This window comes from Diadema antillarum, unplaced genomic scaffold, assembly GCF_040938485.1.
Source record: "Diadema antillarum isolate AM-2024a unplaced genomic scaffold, OU_Dant_1.0 seq00001212_RagTag, whole genome shotgun sequence".
NCBI classification, from domain to species: Eukaryota; Metazoa; Echinodermata; class Echinoidea; order Diadematoida; family Diadematidae; genus Diadema; species Diadema antillarum.
Genome location: NW_027272004.1, coordinates 337580 through 365458, shown reverse-complemented (window position 1 = coordinate 365458; position 27879 = coordinate 337580). Strand labels below are relative to the sequence as shown.

General features: G+C 35.8%; 1 protein-coding gene across 1 annotated transcript in view; it reads right to left on the bottom strand.

Moving 5' to 3' along the window:
- Positions 1-5953: 5953 nt before the first annotated feature.
- Positions 5954-27879, bottom strand: part of LOC139744802 (uncharacterized) — a 64954-nt gene continuing 43028 nt past the window's right edge. The window contains exons 3-5 of the mRNA XM_071655217.1: positions 12618-12742; positions 10576-10711; positions 5954-8105 (exon numbers count right to left, since the gene is read on the bottom strand). Of these exons, the coding sequence (XP_071511318.1) occupies positions 10589-10711; positions 12618-12742 (248 nt within the window). The 3' untranslated portion in view covers positions 5954-8105; positions 10576-10588. The remainder of the gene's footprint in view (positions 8106-10575; positions 10712-12617; positions 12743-27879) is intronic.

Sequence of the window (27879 nt, the reverse complement as noted above, 5' to 3'; positions counted from 1 at the left end):
GGCCAGTTGTATTATAAAACATTAAAATTTCGCTTAAAAAACCCCTAAAATATAAAGAGATATCACTAGATTTCTCAATAAACCATAACTGTAGACGGTTTATTCTCGAAACAATTTTATTGCAACTATTGTCTACATTTTGTGTACTTAACAATACTTTTATAGCATTAATTATACTGATTTACATCTTTGAATATAACTTAAAACTATTTTGAAGCATTACAACTGGATTGTTGTTTCATCCGCAAATGGTGAATAATGCCTTGAATGTAGGTTACTTTCCAATACTATCACCATAAAACCTTATAACTTGGAAATACTCCTTGACTTAAAATGGTAAAAATATGTGTTACAAAAAAAATTACCAGAGTAACATAGTTATGAGAAACTTGAAGCTGAATTTGGACACTTACAGTAAAATACAAGTCATATAGTACATTCGTTTCAATGACTGTTTACTTCTTGATGAACTTTGGCGCATTCTGATATATATATATATATATATATATATATATATATATATATATTCATTTATACACTCAGCATAAAAAGAAAGTAAACACTTTTTCCAGTTAAAATTTTTCATTGAAGATTTTGATAAAAATCATTGTGTCATGTACGACATTAAAGATTATTTAATTGGCTATCAACCTGGTGGGTTTATACAAAGGGAAACTGAATGCATGAGTAAACACATTCATTTTAGTCCTCCAAGGCACAAAAGTAAAAATTGCAGAAATTGACAGAAAGAAATTCATTTGCAAATTCCCTCCAAGATAGCAATGATAACAAAAGACCAATTTAACGCAATGAGAGATATGAATGAAAAAGCAGAAATAAGTTTCCGTTCCCTCATTTCTCTTTACTTTCTAAAACAACAAACATAGTGGGTAGACTGAAGGTGTAATATAAGAATTTTCTATCAATTTAAACTTTGAATGACATAGATAGTAAGCTGCAAAGGTGATAAAATCGACGGAATTTCTTCATTTCACCTTTCAATCAAGGAATTTAAGAATGCATGAGACAAATTCAAGAATTTTCTTAATTTGGAATAACGTTTCAAATATAACCTTCTTTGTTACCATTACTTTTTCTCTTGTGTCTTTTGACAATGGATTTGGCAGAATATTCTTCAATTTCATCCATTCTTTTTTGCCTTTCTTTATCTTAAGAGGGTTACAGAGCCATTATAGAGCTCATAGGTTGATTTTTGCAAATTCATTTGCATTTTTGTCGTGCTAAATTTGTCTTTTGTTTTCATTGTTATGTGGAAGAGCATACACGCTTTACTAACAACTTGTCCATTTTTGCAAGTTTTACTTTTGGGCTTTGGAAGAGAAAAACGAATGTGTTCTCTCATGCGTTAAGTTTCCCTTTTTATTGACCTACTAGGCTAATAGCCAATTAAAGAAAATTTTTACTTTCTATTTTTTGCTGAGTGTACACACACACACCCACACACACACACACACACACACACACATATATATATATATATATATATATATATATGCCTAACCGAGCGTTCACAAGTTTTGTGTTCATACTTGATGTGATCTCGGTCTTGTTTCAGTCAAATTCATTGTTTTTATTAAAGGAATTAATGTACTTAGAGAATAATCAGGTAAAACGAAAAACACAGTAGGACGGGTTTCAGGTCTGTACGTAACCTAGTGTGATGGCGCGTGGGAGTTTCGTAATTCTATATTACAGATTTGACTGATTGTAGGTTTCCTGTGTTTTTATCGTTGTTTTTGTAGAGTTGTTATATTTGTTTGTTTGTTTGTTTGTTTGTTTGTTTGTTTGTTTATTTGTTCGTTGTTTTTTACCCAAAGTGTAGCTGGATATGTGGATGTAACCAGCTGATGAATATCAATTATAGAATACAACCTGCATTCACAGAACTTTGTATATGTTTATATGTATATATTGTCACGTTAGTTGGCTAACTGCTGTAAGATATGCTACAGGTGCTTTCGTGTGCTCCCAGTAAATCACTCTTGTTTTTTGTTCGTCCAGTTTAAAATGACTGTCCCGTGTCTCTAAGATCTTGTCTTGGGTGTGGGCTTTTTTTATTCCATTAACACAATGATTTCAAACAAATAGTTTAGTATTGCTTAGCTAAAGCTAATTTTTTTCCACCGTTTTCAAATATAATTATGTTTATATACTTTTGTATTTGTATTGGAAAATATTGTGATATTGTAAACTAATCAAACTGGATTTGAAATGAAATTAGTACCTCAGGATTTATTTACATGTATAACATGTTTATATATCACACTACCAGTATGTTTTGGTTTGTGTGTGTGTGGTTTTTTTTTTTTTTTTTGGTTTTGTTTTTTCGTTTTGTTTTGTTTGTTTTTTTTAGGATAGATGATGTTTTAGTCCTCTATGTGTATGCTGCCTGTTTAGATTACAATCTTTCAGTGTAAGATGCAGTAGACCCAAAAAGAAAGGGCAACTTTACCATGTAGGAACAGCGGGTAGCAGGCTAATCATCCGTCCTGTTTAGATCATTTATACTGGATTCATTTCATAAACAGACTGCAAATACATATTTCCATTACTACTCCCATGCATGCATTGTATATCCTGACATCCGTTTATTTCGTAAACTTGTTCCAGCAGATTCCAAAGCTGCATTCGAAAATACGAAGTTTAGTTTCTGGCTTTCTTGAAGATTTGAAGAAGCGACTTTTTGCAGAAGAATTTACACGTTCGGACATTGAAAAATATCATGATTACCAATTACAGTCCTTAAAATGATAAAATTTCTGTTCAATTTTTATTCGCAACAATTTTAACGGCGAAAATTGCCTGGTTCAAATGGGGTTAATCAATGCATTCCCAAACATGAAACTTATCAATTTCAATGGAGTGTACATGCCTGTTGTGAAAAATCAAAATACATTGATGGTTCGATTTATCTTCATTTGCTTTTCTTTCACTTCCTTGTGTCTCGGTGTCATTATCATGTACTTACCAAACGACCTATATTTCGGGAAAAAACCACTTTCCCTATAAGTTGCTATTTTTGTATAATTAAAGACTAGTGTAAGAAACACACTTTAATATTGATCTTTCTTCATTTGATATCACAACGAAACTAAAACACAACTAAAGATAAAGTTAAGTTGGAAATTGATCACATTTATGGTGTATATGCATCCGAGAAGAGCAAAATAAAACAACGGCACGTGTTGGCTCTCGTTTTTTTCCTGGAGCTCCAATGAGATTTTATTTATTTGACCGAAGAAGGCACATGAATGAAATGTAATGCGAGAAAGAACATTCGTTTTGAAACTGTACAACGCAAGCATTTTTGGGTTATCGAATTATCGTCAGTCGAACAAGTTTATTCCAAGAGACAGTCATCTGTCAAATTCTTCTCGTCAAAAGCTTTGGCCACGAGGCAGAATCATTGGCGTCCAGCTAGTTTGTCTTCGTTAGTTTGTGTTAAAAAAAAGTGGCTATGCTCCTTTGTATAGCATATCAACGTTGACTTTATCGAAAAGAATGAGAATGTAACCTACAATTGTCAATCTTGTTTCATATCTGATCGTCAATAACTAACATAGTAGCTGCAAATTTACAGATTTCGTAACCTTTTCTCTGATGACATTTCTTTATTCGAAGCATAAGATATTCAGAAAACAAAACAAAAACCAAGGACAAAGCTTCCTGTGTACAGTTCAACATTCACGACACACATTACAGATAAATTACATTACAATAACTCTCAATAAAATTTACAAACACTTTCATTTTATGTGCGCCGCATGATCTCAGTAAATGTGAAATAGCAAGCAAGTGATTTTTTTCTTCATGTCTGACAAAGAAATATCGAATGTGAAACGATATCGCAGTCATTAAAAATTTCCTATACGATGGATCCCATAGAGCAAATGAAGCAGAATGGTCGAGACAGACTGAATGCGTTACAAGAAAAAAATAATCGAAACATATTTGCGAAAGCATGTCGCGAAAGCATGTCGCCGACTGCCGCAGCAAATAATGCACACAATTGTTGGTGAGTACATGTACTTGACATCGCTTTTGTTCATAACGTTGATACAGCTCCTGATGATGTACAGTTCTATACACAACTTAACAAAATCTCCCATGGGACTTCTTTTTTTAATAGCAAGCAGTGACTGCAGCGAAATTGATTACAAATGCAAGGTCTGCTCGCAAACCGGTTGAAACCGTTTTCGAGTTCACGGAAACAGTGATCGCTATAGTAGGGCTATAGTAGGGCTATAGTATTGCTAATACCAATTATGGAGAACTGATTACCATTAAACTCTGATAAAAGCTGTCATTGTCGTCTAGACAATGGGTCTGGCCAGGCATTAGCTATTTCATGATTGTTGAAAGCATCTTGACGTCATCTTGACGTTCCAACGCACGATGTTGACGTCATTATGGTCATGACTGGCCAATTAACAGACGATTACTTCAAAGAGCATTGCATACCGAGAGACAAAATTTACACAAACACATTACTAAAACGTTTAATCGGATGCCCACATAATTATTGAAACGTAATAGATGAAGCAACGTATATCGTTTTTGTCCCCGAATATTTGTCTTTTGATTTTCGTCATAATACTTTCTCTAGCTAGTAAGCGCATGAGCAAGATGTGTTTTAAGCAGGCTGTCAAGTAAAACAGCAAAGTGTTCCGGCAAGTATTCCTGTTCAGTACTTATAATCAGCAGATAATTATTTAAGCAACAGTGCTTTTACAGTATGCCGTCTTTCACTAGCTATTACTAAGGAAAGTAATATTCCTTATTGTCTTCTTTTTCAAAAGAGATCTTGAATATTTACACGGTACATTAGCATATCAAAGGAATGGAAATAAAGAGTCGTCCTCGCTTTTTATAGATGACGCAGCTCTAGACTACTACATGTTCTCTTCCCAGCGCAGACTTTTATGCCGCCAAACAGGCGCCATAGCTTATGAAAGAAACAGCGGTTTCTCCTTCAGCGGAGTGTTACATTGTACTGCATACAGCATGAATTTAGTACAAAGTGTTTTCTACAACCAACGACGCCAGTTGCACGAGTGTCCTGGAGCACTTCAGGGTAGTGCGTGCGCGTTTGTGTGAGTACTGCATACAGACATTTTCATGCACTGAGATTGTGACATCAAATTGCACTCTTTTTTTGATCATTAGTTGATCAGTTCTTCACAAAAAAATAAACAAATCAAACAGTTAACTAAGTTACACACTATGACCCCCATGGCTTACAATAATTCGTAGTTGACGCCGCATGCTGATTTAAACACGAATTCTCGCAAGCCCGTTTTACAATTTGATATCGTTGTCGAAATCATTGTATTTCTGTTTATTATTGATGTCATCTCTAGCGTTGCTACAACCATTGGTAAAACTAGCAAGTTTGTGTATACTAACTTAAAATGTTTATTTGGACAATATCAGTGTTATCATCGTGGTGTGATTTTTCTCCACTTATGCTGCTCTTCATGAATATAAAGGGTGAGGAATTCAAGCGTTATCTATATTAATTTCATTCTAACGTACAGACCAATGTAGGAATTGCGAGGCTTTTGAATTATTGCCTTAGATATTATGCCTTGTCATGTTTATGATGTGGAGAATAACATTTGTTTTTGAGGGGGTGAAAACGTGTAAATCTTTTAATTTATTCCTGATGTCAGATTAAGTTGATTAAGTCGGTATCGTATTCTTGTCAGATTTAACCATTTATTGGGCTAACGGGAACTCATTTTGTTTGTTGGAAACTTAAAATATGGTATCAATGATTATGAAAGGTTTAGGATCTCACAGGTACATACGAAAATACCAATTCGCGTTACACGTAGAGGAATAATTACGGATAAAATCTTAATCGATATTGATATTAAAAGCTTCGTGGGAAGCTTAAAATGTCAACAAACAAAAGAAATCCTTATCCTTTATTTCTGAACAATGACTGCTATACCCTGTCTTCAATTATAGACAGAAATTATTGTATAAAAGATTGATTAACCGTAGCAGCATGTTTCAAGCGTCGATACTACTCAAGCACCATTAATATTCTACAGCAAGAGAGCTCAAGCCACTGTAAAGTCAATCGTTTGTCTCTTTCCCACTTTGCAAACAAATGAAATGCTGTAGAGCTGATTTCAGTTGTTAATTACCATTTCACTCCAGCGTTCCGTTCGTTTACATATCTGTCAGTTTGTGGAGAGCTTTGCCAATATGAATTGGCCTTTGGACGCAACACGCATTCTAGGAATACTTCACATCCTATGCAGATGTCAAAACTAAGCTACAAATCTGTTTGCGGTTGTTTTCACCATTTGTGCCAGAACTGCCGACTCTGCAAAACCCTGGACTGGAATACCATATGGATAAAAGTAAATTAGAAAAAAGGATTATATTGATGGTGGAAAACAAATTGCAAAGATGAGATGCGTAGGCGACCAATGGTGCAGGAGTAATCAAAAAATAAAATTTGATCTTAATAGTTTGCAGCAGGGCGTCGAGATCAAATCTTTTGACTAGAACCATTCGAGAATTAAAAATTAACTGATAACGACACCGACCTTCACGTCAAACCTCTCATTTCCGTGAATATTCGAAATGACATCAATTTATGGTCTTAATACAGGGTGAAATGAGGGCTTTGAGATCGAACACTGTTCTTTTTTTTTTAATGATGTTGAAACAAATAAAATTCTGCCTGAAAAGGATACGGAATATTTGTTATTCGTATGACAGAAATTACCGTGATCTGTCCTCATGTTTATACAAGAAGGGTACCATGCCATTTCAATTTACTTTTGCAGAAAAATGATGGAAAACAAATTTTCCGTATAGAAAAGATGAAACGTCAGTTTATCACTGCTTAACATCTATTTACATCATTGGCCACTTCGTTCTATTCTTTTGTTTCTTTAAAATGATCTGGCAAGATTCAAATAGTTTGACAGAAGCTGCAGTGCCTTCACACGAGTGAACATTGTTTATTTTGACTCTTAACGCAAGCTAATCTACATAATTATGAGCATCAACTCGCTGTCTTATAAACTGCATGTGGTTCAAAACCGCAGTCACAATTCAAGACAGTTTCTGCCCAAACAACAAAGAATGAACTTTCGGCAAGTGTGACGATATCTGCCAGAAAAGTCTGGTTTAAGTTCGTCATTCCGAAGATTTATTATTCCGAAATATCATTACTCCGAAACTGAAAAAGATTCGTTATTTCGAAGGTTCGTTAATATAAAAAACGAAATAACGTTCGTAATTCCGAAGGTTCATACAGTATGCACCTTCTTTTCATTTTTGAACTATTAATTTATAACCGAACCTTACTTCATTTTTGGATTAACGAACCTTCGGAATTACGAACCTATGTCACTTTCGGATTAACGAACCTTCGGAATGACGAACCTTCTTTCATTTTCGGAATAATGAACCTTATTTCATTTTCGGATCAACGAACCTCAGAATTGCGAACCTTGAGAATAACGTCACAACTTTGCGAATTAACGAACTCATTTTCATTTTCGGATTAACGAACATCCAGATACAAGGAATTTGTGTGTTTCGGAATAACGAACATCACCCGAAGATCTCATGCCTCAGAAATGAAATGGAAATAGAAATGTTCGAGCACAACAAGTGTTGGTGCAGGATGTCATGTGACTGCAATATTGAACATCGAAATCTAAAACTTCAGAATTGATTTTATAATTATACACATGATAAAATGGTTTGGTAATAGGGGCAAAGATTCAGAGAGCTACGGTGTGCAAAAACATACAATTAGAGAGTTTAAATATTTAAAACAATACGTAGTTAATGCGTAGTCGAGTCATAATCACACAGGATCTGTGCTCTTGAAATAATTTCTTTAAAAAATATCCCATCTATGAAATGCTCTCACGTGTCATAAACGATAGTAACAGTAACTTTTTTTTTCGTTCCATGTTTGTCAGCTTTTGTTTTGTTTTTTCTTCAAACAACTATCTACTGGTCTATCTACATCCTGCTGTACATCCAACTCCACAAGCATCGGCCGGTGTTTGCTGTCGCCCCAGTGGATGGCAAGCTTGGTAACGGAACTGAGGAAAAATCAAAGGAAACCATACAAAGCAGATAAGAGCAAGATATGGACTTGTTTCCATTTCAATCAATCAAAAGACATTTACTGGATATAATGGTTGACGATTACGGTTATTCTTATTATTTTGAAATTCCGTCATGCTTTTGAGATGAGTGACCGCAAGTCATTTCATTTCATTTCATTTCATTTTTATTTCATTTCCGGCCAAAGCATATAATACAGTACCATATTATGACAATTTCATATAAACAAATTAAGTACAATGTAACTTTTACATTTCCAAATGAAATTTAGATACACGTCATTTGTTTACATGAATCAATAAACGTACTAGTTAAAGAAATTTTAAATTGGTTTAAATTAGTTAAATTTCACTAGTTTTATCATAACAAATTTGATCAGGATGGTTTGTTCATTATGAGTTGTTTTAGTTTCTTTTATTTAGGTTTCGAGAAATTATTATACAACATTCCAATGATTGATTAAATGGAAGAAAAAAAATCAGGTCAGAAAAAGCATGGAAATAGATTATCAATAGATTATGAATCAAAACATCCATGAAATCACATTTTAGAGTAAGAACATTACAAGAAGAAACAAACACAGAGATAAAAAAAGTATGTCGTCACTAGCCGGGCATACACATTCGAAGAGTACGGAGATGCATATTAGACCATCGCCATTTATAAAATGACTGACGTTTTAATGTTCTCTCATCTGGATTCCTAAATGTCAACTACTGTACGACATACCATCCGTTATACTTGAACGCATCACGGAGAAATTTGACTCGTACAAATGCCTTGAACATTACTTCTTCAATTTGTCTCCGGATGAGTCATCTTCGTTCAGATGAATGAGCAAAATGACAAACTGACGGTTATTAAGTTTTATAAAGTGACGTACAAGCTTATCAATGGTGCGCATTACTTGAGGTCTTGCTGGTTAAAGATGAGACCAATTTTAATTATTTAATTTAATGCTTGCTTAATAAATAGGCTCATTACCTGTTTCAACTTTAGTGGACGAAAAGCCTCGCATCATCTTGGAATATGTATGCTATTCCAAAATCTGTATCGTAGCGTGAAGGACCTGATGATATGCCGGTTGACGAATAATTCATTCACCAAGGTGGCGTGTTTTTCTTCGAGGCACAATTATCATTGCTCTGTTTATGTAAGGGACCTTCTTTTCAACACTCTTATAGTGCACGTTTTCCTTCTTCCTCTTATTATCACATTCAATGTTCTTGAGAGATAAATGAAATTACCTCCTGTTTCAGCAGCCCAAGGAACAGAGAAGTACGATATGATATCTATATGTTTCTATATTCCATATATACTTTTTATCGTAAATTATGCAGTTAATCTTGTGTAATTTCCATGCACTGAAATTAAGAACATTTCAAGGGCAACAAATGGAAGAATATGAAGTAAAATTATTAAAAGAAAGTGCCATGCGTATTTATAAAGCATTGCTTATGATACCGTTAATATCACTACGGGTAAACGGCTTTGTATTATTTTGTAAAGATGTGGGTATTATTAATGACAGATATATTCACTCACCAGAAGGTCTGTAGTGTCTCTTACAAATTGATAATGAACAACCTAACAACAGCTAGAAAGTAATTGCTACTTGTTTGGCTTCGAAAATATCATTTTCCCTTATACTTCTCTGAATATCGATTGATGAAATTTTGTGTCAAATTACTCTTAAAACTAATCTTGGCTCAAATGAAAGTTTGCCAAAGTTTTTCTTCGGTCATCAACAGCGCCATTTTTTCTACCCATATGTTTGAACAGCAACAAAAGAAGGACACTCCAATTTCGTGTTAATCGTTGACCGTATGAGATTTCGAATTTGTGGCGGACTAGGACGCTTAATCGCAAGTGCATTCACAAATTGGCACACACTTGGCGCTGAATTTTCTGCAGCGATTCAATGAATTGCGATTATACGATAACGGATAAGATTGGCATCTGTTTGCTAACGCGTTTGAGACTTCACAACTACAGTTGCTACTGCCCACGTACACATTTAGGACCTGGTTACTCCTGCAAATACTGCGATCGTTATTCATTTTAATGGAAAGCAGAAAGATAAAATCTAAGTTTTCTTCCATGCTATAGTTTCTAAAGGCTGACATTCAGTTATATCAAGTAGCCATGTTCGGACAGAACGATAAAAAGCAACGTGATCTTTTGAAGTCACAAGACAAAAACGATAGAAGAAGAAAAATGTTTATTCTTTTTTTCTGTAGACATGCTAAACGTCTCCTGATTTACAATACACAGTAATTCGTATTTTGAGCGTCAATAAACGCACCAGTGCGATGATATAGATCGTAAAGATGTGTAATCAAACCTGCTTCACTGACTGACATTTGTGGAAAGTGTTCCTCTATTGATTCACGCTTCTCGTGTTCACAGCAAGTGACTGACATCATCCTCCAATAATATACTTACACCATGGCCTCCGCTACTTCCTCAAGATATTCCTTAAGGACAATAGACGCTCGCTCGCCCTCTGTTCGGTGACTTCGTCCTCACCATCGTCTTCGTAAGGTCTCATCGCTAACCTCTCAAGCTCGTCTTTTTCGAACTGTGGACGTCGACGACAAGGGAAAGAACATTGAGTGTGTCAGGGAACGTCGAGGAGACATTATTAGTTCAGACATCACAGAACTTAAAGTCATTTGACTGATTTCATGATGCACCTTCGTATCCCAAACTTCATGAATAAAAAATGGTTGATGTTCGTTATTCCGAAAGTTCGTTAATCTGAAAATTTAAAGAAGGTGAGTACTAACGAACCTTCGGTATAGCGTACATTTTTCCATTTTCGGATTAACGAACCTTTGGAATAACGAACCTTCGTAAAAACGAATTGTAACCCCAAAATATTGTATACCCCTTAGAAAGAGCTGTAATAAAAATCAATAAATGCTCTGTTCTTAGGTATTTTGATATTGGTAGGTTAGTATTCTGACTTCTCTGAATCATTTGTTATCCAATTCAGAATAAGCATAATTTACTGCTTTGATAACTATGAAAGATGTGAGTTGAAATATAAACATGGCCCAGTCATTGTCAGGCCGTAGTAAATGTCCGTGACCCCGAAAAGCTGGAGTGTGTGGCATTTCACATCCATTGTTTCCGGTTTAATACGATTTTTCCTTAAATTACCCCATTAGAGATAAGGTATTTCCAAATTCAGCGTACCAATTTGATAGGTTCATGGAATTGATTCTCCAATTTGTGTTGTATTTCATTTGAAATCATTGCAAGACAAATAATGACATAAAATTTTACATTCTTGTCATTGTAATTTTCTCCCGAATTATCGGATAAACTGATGCACCACAAGGTACGCCAGGGTACCGCTTTGTATGACGCCGTCTCGTGATCATAAGATGTATATTTCACACACTGTCATCATGGAGATCAGCAATAATGATCCCCTAATGTCAGTAAAGCCCTATTATGGGATTTTTTCCGTAATTACAGTACTGATAATAATAACATTTCTTTTTTAATTTTTTTTTGAAAACCTGTTATTAAAATTTTGGACTGTAGTTCAGAAAAAATTTATTTCAATCCACTAACTTGTCCTATGATTACTTATCTTACATTTTCTGTGGACTGACATTAATGCATGGTGCGGTGATACTCTGTGTGTGTGACACTGAGATCACTTGGTGTAGTGTGTGTCATGAGCGCTGAAGTTATGATGCTGCAGCGGTACTGCTGAGCTCGTTGTTGCAACAAAAGTTTCTTCCGTAAAGCACTAGAAATTACTTTCAACTATTTTTTTCCTTTGGTAACCTGGGGTACAGCCCAAAAAGAAAATGTAAATTATTCAACAAACTGGCGGATTTCTATTCGGTACCCGAAGGTGCCAAAAACAACATAGTGATGAATTGTCTCGTGTAGCACTAATTTTCCTTTCTCAGTCATCATCTTGAAAACAAACAATGCATATTTTCACACTCTAGAGATTTTATGAAACTGAGAATGGACAAGCACAAAGATTGATTTCATCGAATAAGAAAACACTGAGCAGCTCCTCAACAAGAGACGAGAAAATTCTTAAACAGGATGCGCTTCCACCTGGCAGCAACACTCATGAGATAAGGAAATTTCGTTAATTTGGATTTTAGATTTACCGGTAATTTAATGATAGGACGTTAAACCCCACACAATTCTTTAAACCGCGATGCCAAATCCCAACCCATGAATGAATTTCTTAGCTTTATTCATTTGTTTTCACACTTCATGGATGAGCGTCGTGGATTGATTGTGTACGTGTTATCCCACGAAAATTAGATCTCCGAACCAATCAAAAAAAAAATGCTGTGATTGAATACGTTAACCTTGACAAAAGCTAAATCTCAAACTACCATTAACACTGTGTAACATCAACCTCTCCGCGGTAATCATGATAATAGGGGACAAGGTGATTCAGCATGAATCGATTCTTCAAATTCATGAGAACGTGAAATACGTACCTTTAATAACCTGAGTACATTTCCTAACAAGTCGCTCGTGTTTTCAATCATAGTCATCAGTGATTCTTCCTCTTCGTCCATTGGCTCGATAACTTCCGTAAAACTCTTATCCTCCTGACTTTTCTCTGCAAAGGAATTGATTAAGACAGAAAAATATGTCAAAACATTACATTGCAGAGCGGGTATTCTCGGGGGCTGTTGTCAGAATGGTCTATAAAGATTTCGCGTCAAAATGGCGAGGGAGCTGTTTCACAAAGAACTTAAGTCGATCTTAAAGATCAAGATTGACTTAAACTATGGGATGTTGTATGCGTCTTTATTGATATCCTAACTTCCGAACATGCCGAATGAAAATGAAGTTTTGGGACATTTTTACATGCAGGCATTAATATACAAAATAGGAAAAGTGACAAAGGAGTCTTTCCATAAATTTTGATAACAATTTTAAGTGGATTCTAAAAATATTAAATGAAACCAAGGAGGTATCGCACATACCTCCTTGATGAAACTGAACATGGGAAACCAATAGTATATCATAAACTTTTAAGATTTTTTAATTCTTTGTAAAACACTCCCGCGCGCGCACACACACACACACACACCATACCTCCACCTTCCTCTCAGAGAGCAAAGTGTTTACCTGTCCTCAAGTATTTAGACCAATACAACCTGACACTCACGTCGCCAACTAAGTGCATGAACTGATTTGTCTCTGATTTTTAGTTTTACATGTAATGTCAAACCTGTCTATAGCGGCCACCCAAGGAAGACGAAAAAGTGGCCGTTGTAGACAGGTATCCGCTATAGACAGGGTCGTTGACATGGCTTTTTCTTTTGGGGGGAATTGTGTTTAGTGGTTGGATACGGCAGGTGATCGCTATTAGACGTTGGTCGCTATAGACAGGTTTGACTGTGTATACTAACGAGATGAAAGTGAAATATCAGGTTTTGTAAATTTAATGAAAATGTCACACAACTTCCATTCATATGAACCTTTCATGATATCTACGTGTACAGTTTTGCACATGAAGAAATAAAATGGCTCATTTCACATTTTGTTTGATACTTCTAATTGCTGCAAAGCAGTAATGTACCAGGATCAAATGTCATGAAGAGAAATTCCTGGAAGAAAACATATTCATATTATATCATACAAAGAGAAAATAGTATCATGACCATATTTTCTCAGAGAGTCCCTATAACGGTACCTGTAACTTCGTGATTTACAACGCTTATTCTAATTAACGGAATTGAACCTATAATTTGATGCAAAATGAGGAACACCCGTGAGCAAAAAAAAAAAAAAAAAGAACGAGAGAAAAGGAATCTTCTGCATTTAACATTTAAAAAAACGAAAGAAGGATGAAAGGTCAAATCACTGTCTATTCTCTTTTTGAAAAGCAAGATGATAAAGTAAGTCAATCACGTCAAACCTTACGGGAAACATTACACCATTACACTATCATGGCGCTGCGTCTAAGGATTTCAGCAGAGTATACCTTCTTGCATGTCAATTATATTGCAGCGCTCAAGCAGAAGTCGTCTTGCATCTCGCTTGTGCTGTGATATCCGCATATCAAACATGAATATACACCATGACTGCAAATACGATGCATATTCATGTCTTTATAGCGTTTCCAGAGATATTCCCGTTGTGAATTTCGGCATGCCGTTTCTCAATGTCTTTTTTAACATAAAACAATCCTCCGGCAAAACTGCTTTATAGATTGGTTTTATTTTTTCTAATCTTGCCAGAGTTATGCATGGTTACTCAGGCCATCTCGCCTTTTTCTGTTTATCATTTTCAATGTCTGTCTTTACAGAGTCTCAGTGGTATCATTCAAGTTATACATTTCTTGATTTTATTTCATCATTTCAATGCAAACCCTATGAAATCTTTGTCAGCCAATATGATTGAATGTCAAGAAATCTATAGTCAGTGTCATGAATATGTCTGTAACACAATGCATATCAAATAAAGTGTGAATAGTGGAGAGAGTTCATTCATAGGGAATAAAAAGAAGCAGGCTTCTATGCCTCTCGAACGAAGGTTCCTGTGTCAAGGAAGGGATAAATCTTCAATGGAAATACCTATAATGCTCATATCATAAGTTAAAGTTTGCTAAGTAGAAAACAAATTTATGTATAACCTATATTCACAGTAGTTCTCACCTTCTAAAATCGCTAATTTTAGTCAGTGTTTTTTCTGAGAATATCTAAGCAGGCAAACTACAGAATCCATATTATATATAACCATGCATTGGTAATCGAACACACCTGTCTTTTTATCTTATTTGTAGTGGGTCATAACAATTAATCAATCAATCAGTAATCACTTTCCACATTTATGTACAATGACTCAAAGAAAACTTCCAGCCTATCTGCTGGTGGAACAGAACATTAGGAATTCACACCAGATAATGAGATCGTTGGGTTATAAATCTGCTTCGGGCAGCGTTTAAGCACAAACTTAATTTAGTTTCCTTTACTCCCTGCAAGATTTTTCAAAGACGAGGTCTTGGTTTAAATGTACTGCTGTAACCATGGTGACTTCAGGTCTTATCAAATTTCTGCAAGAACCATATCGCTTATCAGTGCATCAAATTTTTATAATTAGGTGTTTCTTGTTTCACTTATAGAAAACCTGCAGTGCAATATAGTAGAGGAATAAGACTCACAGTTAGCCGCACGTATTACACGTTGTGACAGTGTGTGAACATGTGTGATATTGTGTTTCCTTCGCATTGTGTCGACAAAGGGGCATCGCTCTTCAAAGATTAAATCTTGCATGGCTTTCACGTAAACTTGATGGATTTGTCACTTACGCAAATACAGAAAACACTTTCATTATAAAAACAGTTGTAATTCCCAGAGAAGTATGTAAGAAGGAGTACTAAAGACGTGAGTGTGGTCACAAATGGAAGAAGGATTAAAGGAAGTAAAACGTGCAAATATGAGGGAACTGTTAAGCCCATGGTGTAGAAATATAAAGGTCCGACATTTGTTCTTTGTTTGTTTTGTATACACGATTTTCTTTTGGGATCTATACCGACGAAGCTCGATAGTCTTTTGGTCTTAAGTAACCTGCTGTCATCAGTTTCCATTACACAAGCGTTCATAAAATCAACCAAGATCAATTATACGACGCCAAGTTGCTACCAGTCAACCGAGTTGAACGTCCTGTATAATCCTTCCCAGGACTTTAAAGAGCGACGATAATCTACAAGTCGTCCAGCGCAGGTTGAAAGTTTGAAAAGGAGATAGTACTCATTACTTATAACATCACAAGACATCGAAATCAAATCAAGAGACCCGGATGCAACAGAGTGGACCATCATCCTATAACTTTTCATCTCCACCTATGAACACACTGTCCTCCTTTAATCATTTTCTCGACCCCGCCCATTTTTTTTTCTGGGTTCATCCTGAATCATCTTTTCTTCCCATTTAGAGATACTCTCTCCCTTTCTTTCTCTCCATCTCTCTCTCTCTCTCTCTCTCTCTCTCTCTCTCTCTCTCTCTCTCTAGCTTGCTCCCTTTGTTCTCGTTCACTTGTTCCCTTGTTCACTTCACAAACCATGCATTTAATCGAAGAAATTTGGTCCTCTTTCTTCATTGAACCTCTTTGAGTTCATACACGGACGAAAATAAAACAGGTACGCCTTCGTCAACTGTGATTAGTAGAAATATGAAATTGATGATTTTAAGGCCATGTTTCAAACATTGCATTTATTGAAGACATTGGGACCTCTCAATTTTTTTTTAAATGTTAGCCGCGTATACAATCAAACAGATTTTTCTAAAAGTATGACCGCGCAAGGTAGTTGTTTATAGTCAATTTATGAAATTGACGGGTTACAGATTTTCTTCTGAATTTTTTTTCGAGATTTAGATCTCTGAACGTTTAGAAAATATTTCATTGAAAAACGAAATATTGCCTTCAAGGTATGAACTTCATTGCACAACTTTGTCAGTCTCTTCTCTATACAAAGCGTGTCTGTAGTTGCCCTAATGATACAGTATCAGTATAACAGTAGTGAATACACAAATGCACATTACAATAATGTTATGCAATAGTAACAAAAACATAATTAACAATGTAACGATGTCGAAAATATGAGAAGAAGTTCAAGAAAGAGAAAATAGAAACATCGAGTTGTCATCTCCAAGAGGTGTTATTTACCTTATAATTTGGCACTTGAGTGAGTTGATTAGAATAAACTTCAGCATCCACATGCTTACTCTCTACGTTTCAAAAATTTAAAGTGATGGTGACAGTATTGGTCGAGATGAAAATTGGGCTTTAAACTTTTTGCGAGATACCGAGAAAACACTTTTGATATAGTACAGAGCATACCATTTTAAGAGGAATTCCAAGTTTATTCGATGAAAATTGGGTTTGGAATGACTGAAACATCCAAAAACAAAGTAAAACAAAGCTATCGTAATAAAGTGTGGATCCCACATTTTATAAGAAATGCTCCTTTTTGGATATATTAGCCATTTCAAAATCAGTTTTCATCAAATAAAACGCTGAATTCCTCATAGAATTACATGCTCTTTCATATTTCATAACAGGTTTCTCATTATCTCACCAAAAAATGTTAGAAACCTGAAATTAGGTCTCAACCAAAACTATACGATCCCTTTTAACCAGAGCGGAGTCGAGAGACTGAAAGTCAAACACGGGAACGGAGCTGCAATGACATGACTGTTACGGGGAAAGATGTCACGTGCGAAAACTGCACTGCAATGTGCAAAGAAGACCAGCCAATATTTTCTCAAGTCACTTCCCTGCAAAAGCACAATAGTCCAAGTTTATTATGATTGCAATCAGGCCACAGTTCCTCCGGCAATATCAAATTTGCTTATTGTCCAGCGTCAGGATTCCGTCGGCGGGCTCGACCAACAAAACAGGGCCGCCCAGAACCACGCGCGCTCTCAGGCTAATAACGTCAATATTTAAATGCAAACGTAAAAATATACACACCTAGTTCCGGTTACACTTTGTCTTGGCGATCGGGTGGTGTTAGCTCACGTGTCGCCTTACGGTGACATTGAGTCCTAATCATTTTGAATAATCGCTTATTAACTTCCGTCAAGGGAAAACGTTTGGCCAGCGTTACTTTCTCGCCACGCGAGATTTGCGTCGTTACATTTCCACGAATTCCAAGCATGTTAATGCCATTCCAGAGTAAAAGAGACAATTTGAAATTGAACCGTCTTGCGTAGTTTGTCGGTATCCTCAAGAGATTGATGATCATTTCATCACAAAAATACTCACTATAGGCAATGTACATAAATGATGTCTAAATTATCGTTAGAGTATACTTCTCTGAGGGAATTTTTTGTTCTGATTCCAGAGTAATTAAGTAGGGACATGTCCTCCGGTCATTCCTGGTATATTCTACAGGTACATGTATCTTGAGTCTTCTGGCTCACAAATCCTAGTGTGACTTTCTTGCGCAAACGGGGATTAAAGGGAAATACCATCCTGATATTATGTTGCTCTGTATGAAAAAAAAATGCTTATATGGAAACAAATCAGTCTGTGAAGATTTGGGAAATAGATATTTAAAACACACAAAAAGTCGTGTAATGTAAACATTTTAGAGACTGAGAGAAATTGCCAACTTGGTGTGTTCAAGATGCAGTCATCCATTGGGTTTGTACACAAAAAATCAAAAGAAAAAAAAGAAACACCTAGCTGTTAACGATATATAATGAAAGTGATACGTTTTCCGTGTTCTTTTCTAGCAGGAGGAGTTCTGTCTGTGCCCCAGTATTTGAGAAAAATTAAAAACGAATTAAAGTGAAATGTTATGTAAAAACCAAGAGAAAGCCGCTCAATGATTACATTGCGCAGAGTCTCTTATTCTCCTAACTTTTACAATTCATAACTTTTTTGTGTGTGTCTGATGTGTGTCACTGATTTACTTCTAACTCAGGTTTTTTTCTTTTTTCATTTAAAGCAACATAATACCTCGATGAAAGTTCTCTTGAAGACATAAGAACATCTTCCGATAGTCGAACCCTTTTCTCCCTCCCCCCCCCCCCGCCCGTGAATTTGAGAATACTCAACCTAGATATTTAGTTCACTGCTTAAATTACCTTTTTTCCCCTTAAAACAAAGGTCTCCCACCATTTTGCAATCAAAATAAAATCTTAATGTTGCTTCCACAAAAACACAAAAGAAAAGAGAAAGGAGGAAAGGAAGAAAAATATGATGAGGAAAAAGACATTTCGTTATGTTGTTGTGGTCACACATAAGCGGTTTTGTTACACAGGAAACATTTGTTTTTTGTGTGTGATTTTTGTGACAGAACTGTCGAAGGTTAACCAAGACATATCTGCACATAGTTTCAAGGTATGCTAATTTTTCCCCACTAATAATATACGTGTATGATATTACACGTTGATGCTCTCACCCCGCTATGTTCTGGGTCCTGAATAGATAAGCAAACAAGATGCATACTGATATGTTAAAGCCACCCTTTGATATATTTGTATCGTAAGTAAAATGGTTGATGTCATTTTTGTTCATGTTTCCTTACGTTTTCTTTGGCATTTAGGACAGACAAATCTGCCCCAGTAGAATGGACAGGAAAAGTTGTTAAAGGAGACCTCCGGATGATTTTCAGATTTGTACATTTGAACAGCTATAAATTGGTTATACTAAGGACAGAGTTTTAGAATTCGTGATAATTGGGATGAAGAATAAGAATATTTTTCAAAATTTAGAACAAATTGCAATGAACAAGGATGATGACATGGCAGAGTCACCATAAGAATGTATGAGGTGGGGCTCAAGGAAGCAGAACAAAAGAAGAAGGCATGCATAGACTATACACAGGTGAACTCGCAATCAAGTGGTATTGCTACGGAATTACACTGCTACATTTCTTAAATATGTGAACCTCCTATGTCATCATCCTTGTTCAGTGTAATTTGTTAAAGGTTTTTCAAAGTATTATTTCTTTGCTCAAGAACCACAATAAATTCTACAATCTATACATGGAGTTGTCGATTTATGTACTACATGATGTGAAATTATGAAAATCGTCTGGAACGTCCCTTTAAAATGACCTGGCTTGTATATGGCTGGCTACCGAAATAGACTCACTAAAAGAGGAAGTCCACCACAAAATATGAATAAATTTCAAAAGGAAGAGAAAAATATTCCCTACAGAACGGCATAAAAATGAAAAAAAAAACCAGCTGGAAATAAAGTAAGACATTTTTGAAATGAGTGAGTTGATAATGTCATTCCCTCACAATTTTTAATGCATTTTATTTATGAAACACGGAAAAGCATCTTTTTTAGCTAATACAAGTAAAAGCATGCTTTTCATAACAAGATATATCAGAGTTCACACTTGGTTTTTTTTTTGGGTGGTTTTAAGACAAGTTTTATATTATTTTGTGCACCGTGTACAGCTGAAATATGAGATTTTTGTCATTTCGTATGTAAACTAAAAATGAAATTGTGAGAGCAAAGCATCGTCAGCTTGCTCATTTGAACATTCATAACGAATGGTCAAGATATGTTTTCCGAAAATGTAACATTTCACAATTTTCATATCTTCCGTATTTCTTATCCAATTTCTTTTATTTTTGGAACGTTCTGTGATTGATATTTTTCTCTTTGTTTTGAAGATTTCTTTCTTAATTCTGTAGTGGATATCCTCTTTAGGTCTGACGTATAATGTAACAAATAACTAAAAGCATAAAGTCTTATCACCGTGCCACTTTAACAAAGATAATCGGATTCCCTCATCTAGAAATGAAGGTACACTAAAGATCCAAATAAAATCAAAGAGAAGATTTTATAAGAATTGCCTATAGACCTTCTTTTGTCCATGCGCGCAGTCTGAGCTGAAAGAGCGCACGTGTTAGGCGGAAACAATTTGGCACCCCGTGAGACAGATTCAGCGAATACTGTGAAGTTGTGCCATCAGGCCCCAACGTCTTTCTAATACTTAACTATAGCACCTTTAACAGCATGCATGCCCGACGCTGTTCAGAGACTAAGTTAAACGGTGCTTACGTCATTGTCAAAAGACGAGATGCTTCTTCTTTTGTCAGAGCTGGCCTGGCTGGATACCACAGATGACGTCACGAAACGTCCAGCTGCAATTCATTAATAATCTAACCCTTTTCAACGGCATGGCAGAACTTCTTCCTTACATTTTCTCGACACGAATTACCCCCTGTCGACCCCTCCCCCATCCCCCCCCCCCCCCCATATACACATCCCCTCGATTTGATTGCCGTCATAATTATACAACACTCTTGTCACCTGAGTTAGCGCGATGGCAATTCCTTCGGAATGGACGTTCTTCGGTTAACCCACCTGCATGTTCCCTCAACATCCTCCCCTGCGTGCAGTTCGCAATCTCTCGTCGAATTGCATTGTTATGTCTCTGATTGCTGTCATCCCTCCTCCTCCTCCTCTCCTCCCTTCCGAAGTAACTTTTATTCATGTTCCCTTTAAACCCTCTAAGGACCACCACATTCAGTCGCCGTTAATATGTCACAAAACAGGTTGCCGACGGTAATGATACGCTTAACTATAAATGCAGAGAACGTGGCCAGCGTCGAGGGAGTAATTATCAAGTAAAAAGCTCTCATCCGTCGCCTTCTCCGAGAAAACTACTGAATCTCTACAGGAAGAGAAGATTTATCTTCCCGATGGCTGCTTCTGTACTTTTCGTAATTCAAAGTAGGCACATAAGATTATACAGATGCAAATTATTTACAATCTATCCATTATACTGAATACTGGTGTTGGTCACAATTAACCATACATGCACGCGTACAATAATTTCTTTCCATCATTCAAGAGTGAAATAAACAAGGAATATCATTCTCTGTTATAACCTAAAACGTTTAAATGTTAAAAGAGCATGTGTTGTTTTACAAAACACACCAAAATCATGTATTTCAGAACTATATGTTCCCTATTCATTTCCCATCACATTGCTGGCTTGAACATCAGTCAGAGCTAAGACTTGACAAATTTGGGATTAGATATGAATCTCTTTGAAATCACAAAGACATAATGGGGAGAAAAGGGGAGCAAGTCAGAAAATATTGCTGTAATGAATCAACAAAAAACAGGCGACACTGCTATCTCCGAGTTCTGACAAACACAGTGAATAAAGAAAAAATGCCCCAGAAACATACCCGATTTTTCTTGAGTTCCATTATCAACTGAAAACAATACACGCTCCACAGTGCAGCCACTTCAATAGATTTCCCATCCTGATGGTATCTCCCCGACTCGCGTAATACGCGCTTCTTCATTTCATTTCAACCATCCAGTTAGCGGACGGAAAAAAAATACGGCGTTATACAAAAAGGGGTTAGTCTCTTCCTTTTCTCGCAATTACACAACCCTGGAAAAAAGATGAGGCCAAATAAAGATCATGAGCACCCATTTCCCTATCAATTACAATCCTATTAAGACGTGATCTCCTCTACAATCCTGCCTATTTCATGTCCAAGGAATAGACGATGACATCAATACCGATGACGCCCTGGAATCCGGGCACGCTATCATCTGTGAATCCGCTTTTTAAGGTCACATTTGGGGGGGGGGAGCTGAAAAGTTAAAAAATTTCACAAAGGCGCCGTAAATAAAATAACGCAGGCATGCGTGCCAAAGATACCAACGTGAAATCAGTGGGCATACATTTTGCACAGTTGATAAGAAACTGAGGGGTTGCATTTTGAAGTATCACTTTGTAGCAGTGACAACGCAACGAGTGAATGCGTTGCAGCATGATTTTAAATAATTGTTCGTTGCACGTGACGTCATAGAAACTTTTGTACGGCTGACGCAATAGTGCTCTTTTCATTTCCTTCTATTTTTGTTAGTGTGTAAACCCCTTTTCTCTACTCTGAGAGAAATAAAGTTATGTTTCAAGGGCATAGCTTTCCTCTTCCACTTACACTGCACCTCATCTAAGATCCAATAATGAGGAACTTTAAGGGCGTAAAAGTTACTTCACCTTCCTTAAGGTCAGCCTTCGTCATGTTTTTAGTTCAGTAGAAAAAAAAATCAACACCATATCAAATAGTTCGCAGTTTTGATGAGTATTAACATGAAAGTAGAGAGTAATAAAGAGGCGGCGTATGTATGTAAAAGTCGGAAAAAGCATGGAGAGTCATACCTGTCATGTGAAATAGACATGGATGTAAAACATACCACAGTCATGATAATAGTGAAAGTATATCATATGGGCGTGTGGGGTTGTGGATGTGTACACTCAATATTCTAAGACTTTAGAACTGTTGTGAGAAAACACTCACTGTGAGCTACCTTATTTCCACTAACAAAATTTCAATGTGCTCTTCTTGACCGGATACCATTTTATTATCAAAGCGTATATTCAGTGATATAACGGCGATTACCCTGACTTTGAATGCACAACAAGCTAGCTGATCTTTGCTCTGGCAATCTCTAAAGTAAATTATCTAACTTCCTCTTCAAATTCGAGTGATTAATTATTCACTGGAACTGAGGCGACGAACCGAAACGAGTACGCAACCATCCGGTTATTATAATTGTACGTCGGCGGTTACAACCTTACTGGTCAACCCTTCATTGCCTTTGTTGCTGAATGGCTCACACACTCGGGCCTTTCATTATTCTATCTGTCCTAGACCATTGTCCGAGTCTCATTCAACCATTCATGTTTTCATTTAAAGGGATGGTACAGTTTCGGCTGAGATGGGGCTTTAGGTTTTCAAAGTTTTTTATGATGACTTTTTTTAGATGAGAAACCTCTCATGAAATATGGATAAGCACGTAATTCTGAAAGAAATTCGAAGTTTTATTTGATAAAAATTTGTTTTGAAATTGCTGAGATATCCAAAACAAATCAAGTCTAATAAAAGATAGGACCCACCTTTTATTAGGATAGCTTTGTTTTACTTTGTTTTTGGATATCTCAGCCTTTTCAAAACTGACTTTGATCAAATAACCTTTGAATTCCCTTTATAATTGTGTGCTCTTCAACATTTCATAAAACAGAAGAAAAAAATCAAAGGCTGAATTCATTCTTCAACCAATACTATACCACCCCTTTAACTGTGCCTCTTCGGTAGAGCATTGCAGCATGATTGGATTAGTTTGATGTTAAGATGGCCATGGAATAATTCTGTTCCTTAAGGGTATCCTTTAAGACTTCTCGCACCACCGTCGTGACCGTGTACTCTATATTCCAGTGTTCGTCACATTCATTCTCCATGAGATAGCCGACTTCGTTCATCCATTATTCTGAGATGGAAATTACTCGAATCACAAAGAACCGGAACGTTTGGAAAAAGTCTTTCATCCTTCTTGGGTTCAGGAAGAATGTCTGATTGTTTGTCTTTGTGTTCATTCAAATTAATGTTAAATTTTATGTTGATTTAAATGTACGATTCGGTATTTCATATATAAACAAATCGCTGTGTATATTTGTGTTTAGATATATACTGTACAATATATATATATATATACATATATATATATATGTATATATATATATATATATATATATTACACACTCAGCAAAATAAAAAATCTTTTTCGAGTTCATAATTTTCACAGAAGATTTTGATGAATTTAATGTATTATATACCATATTAAAGCTAATCTAATTGTCTATCAAGCTAGTAGGTCAACATAAATTGAAACTTGACGCAAGAGTGAACACATTCGGGGTTTTTTTTTTTCCAATGCACAAGAGTAAAACTTGCCAAAATTGACATATTGTCTTTAATTTGCAAATGCCCCTCAAGAAAACAATAACAATAGTCCATTTTAACACAATACGAGACATGAATGAAATAGCAAAAATAAGTTTTCGTTCTCTTTTATCTCTTTATAACCTCAAACAAAATCGAAGTGGAACCTGGGGGGGGGGGAAGAATTTTCTAACAACTCAAACTTCAAATGACATAGGGAGTAAGGGCACAAAAACGATTAAATGAACAAAAATATCTTTATTTCATTCATTCAATTTATTAATCATTTTATAGTTATTTAAGAATTAATAAGACAAATTCAAGAAACAAATATAATCTAAAATTTTTCTAATTTGAGAAATCAATCCAAAATCCTAACATTTTTGTCAATATTTCTTCTTCTCCTATTTCATATGAATTTGGATTTGGCAAAAAATTCTCTATTACTTTTAGCCTTTATTGATATTTTGGGCTACAAAGACATCGTAGAGATCACGGGTATATTTTTGCACCTGAATTCATGTTTTTTATGGTGTTAAATTTGCCTTTTGTCCTTTTTGTTTTATGGAAGAGCATTTACGAATGAATGAAAACTTATTAATTTTTGTAATTTTTACTTTAATGCCTTGGGAGAGTAAAGCATAGGTGTTTACTCATGCGTATAGTTTCCCTTTTATTGACTTACCAAGTTGATAGCCAATTAAATTACCTTTCATACGGTATATAATACATTAACATTTAGTTAAAAATTTCATGAGAAATATAAACTTGAAAAAGTGTTTACTTTCTTTTTTGCTGCGTATATATAATGTAAATATTATGTATACATATATGGTACATTCATGTTTGAAGCAAAATAAATGATGAAAGATGAGAACTGACAGATTAATGGATTTTGTATTTACTTTTCGGTTATGATATACGAAGCAATGAATTTTGTTATCCTGTTCCTGTTTGTGTTAGAAATTTCATTTGTCTGATCTAATCATCGATATATTTTTCGCTGTTGTGACATTGCATTAACGGCCTCTCTGAAACAGAGGCTCACCTGGCTGATAGAAGATATATTTTTCACTGATAAGATAAGATCAACAAAGTAAACTCAAACGTTGTCTATATGCGTTGGTATCAGTTTCACATTTAAGTACAATGCAGATACATATTCCTGCTGCAAACATGAAAAACAAAACAAGATGAAAGTTATCACAAACTACAAATACACACAAAATTCCAAAGTGCAGTTGTTTTCAGACAATATGATTGGTTCTGCAAATTTCTCATTTCTGGGGAATTCATGCCTTATTCATTTGAAATGCATTTCAATTTCATTGTTAATTTTGGAAGAACCCATTTTGTTGATTAAAATGGGAAAAAAAGTATTTTGTCTCTCTATTCTACCAGGTGAAATGTTTCGTCTGGTAAAGCAGTTCTCATAATACAGACAAATGCATATTCATGACCTATCTGAAATATTCATGAAACAAATGAAATGCAAACGAAGTTTGCAATTCGTTTGCAAATATTTCTCGCGGAAATGTATTATTTGTGATGCGTGTCAACACTGACAAGGAGTTCTGAAGGTATTTCCTTATCAATTATTGAGAATTAAATAGAAATGTGTAACCCTGCTTGATGAAGTTTCATACATTATAAATCTTTCTATAACATTTAGCCTCAGTGGATGCAGATCATTAATCTTTCAGATGCCAAACGATGCGATAGAATTTATAGGCATGGCCAACAAGTTCATGGTTATTTTGCAAGGAGGCTATATGCCCAATGGCAATTTAAAGTGTCCCTCCTTTGGAGCTGACACCATTCAACGAGCATGCTCTATTTCTGTAGAGTCAAATGGAGTCTCACCGAAACGTTTTATACACATTATTGAGCTGGCTTTTATCCTACCTTTCTGCTGGACACGTCATACTTTACTTCTTTTTATTTTGTTGATTCTACATCTTAAGATTGGAGTAAAGTTTGTCATCCTTTTAATGAGGTGTCTCCAGCTATCTGTTTTTGGGGGGTTTTATCCTAAAATGTACTTCAGTCCCAGAGGCTTATCATGAAAACGGTTACAGCTCTTTAGTCCGAAGATTCGTTATGCCGAAGGTTCGTTTTTCCGAATTTCAATTTCGGATTAACGAATCTTCGCAATAACGAACCATCGGAATAACACCACAAATGTTCGGATTAACGAACCCTTTTTCATTTTCGGAATAACGAACCTCTAGGTATAGGGAATTTGTGTGTTTCGGATTAACGAACCTTCGGAATAGCGAATCTTCGGAATAACGAACAGCACCCATGAAAACAATATTTGAAATTCCACTGTGATGATGTTGAATGATAAACTTTTAAAAGAACCTAATTTCTGCCAGTTTTCCTTGTTACTCTGTCGTTTCACTAATCGATGTTTTGGCCAAGTCAGTTTGGTCTTCTTCGCTCTTAAAGGTCATGGAAAGACATTGCAAAGTCATCGTGCAATTCAGTATACCAAAAAAAAATGCCCGTAGTTATGTCATAGTTCCAATATATGCATTTTGTAGACAATTCACTGTGTGATATATATACATAACATATATACATATGCATATATATATATATATATATATATACAATAATACAAATATGTTGCACTACGCGAAGCTGTTGGGTCTTTTTCTGTGTTTTCCACACTAATGATAATTGAGAGCAATGTTCATATGCTTTAAAATGAAATACTAATGCCAATATAATACACAGCAATTAATTAGACAAAATAGAAACCGGAAAAAAAAAACATGCCCAAGAAGTGATTTATCATTTTCAGTTTAGTATAGAAATATTGAGAACTAAATGATATTTTAGCAAAAAAAAATAAATAAATCAGGTAGATACATACAGAATGGAAAGTACTAGTTATACAGGATTCATCCTCTTTGCTGGAAAGGGTACAAAAACTGTAGATCGTCTGGTGTCAGATTTCAGTGCCACGACAGAATGCGTTGCTTGAAATGGCCAAACTTGCTACGAGGCGGGATTGTTACATTTTCGCGGTGATGAAAATGGGAATGATCAAAGTTGTTTTTTATCACTGTATCTATCTATGAGTCGCATTGTCTCTTTTCCGTTTCCAGTGCAGCGCGGATGATAGATAGAGAGTCTCAAATTTTTCTCAAGAGCTGCCTGGCATAAATTCGCTGTCGCCTGAGAAGAAGGGATAAAGAGCAGGCATGGATATCCATGTGTGATGACTCTGAAATGAGATAGTCAGAATGCTCCTACACGCATCCCCGGCTACAGATAGTCAGTTTATTCTGTGAGACAGACATCGAGCGGAGCTGCCAAGGGACTTGATATTAAGCCGTCGGCAGGCCCACTCAGGGCTTGGCGGGAACAGTAGTATAAGCTGTCGTTTGCTCTGCAAATCTCTCACACACACTTGACTGTCGCGTCCAGAAAGGACGCACTAATGAATACGAAGTGATGATTACATTGTGACTTGGATTCCAGTGTGTTTCCGGTGACTTCTACCTCGTTCTCTCAA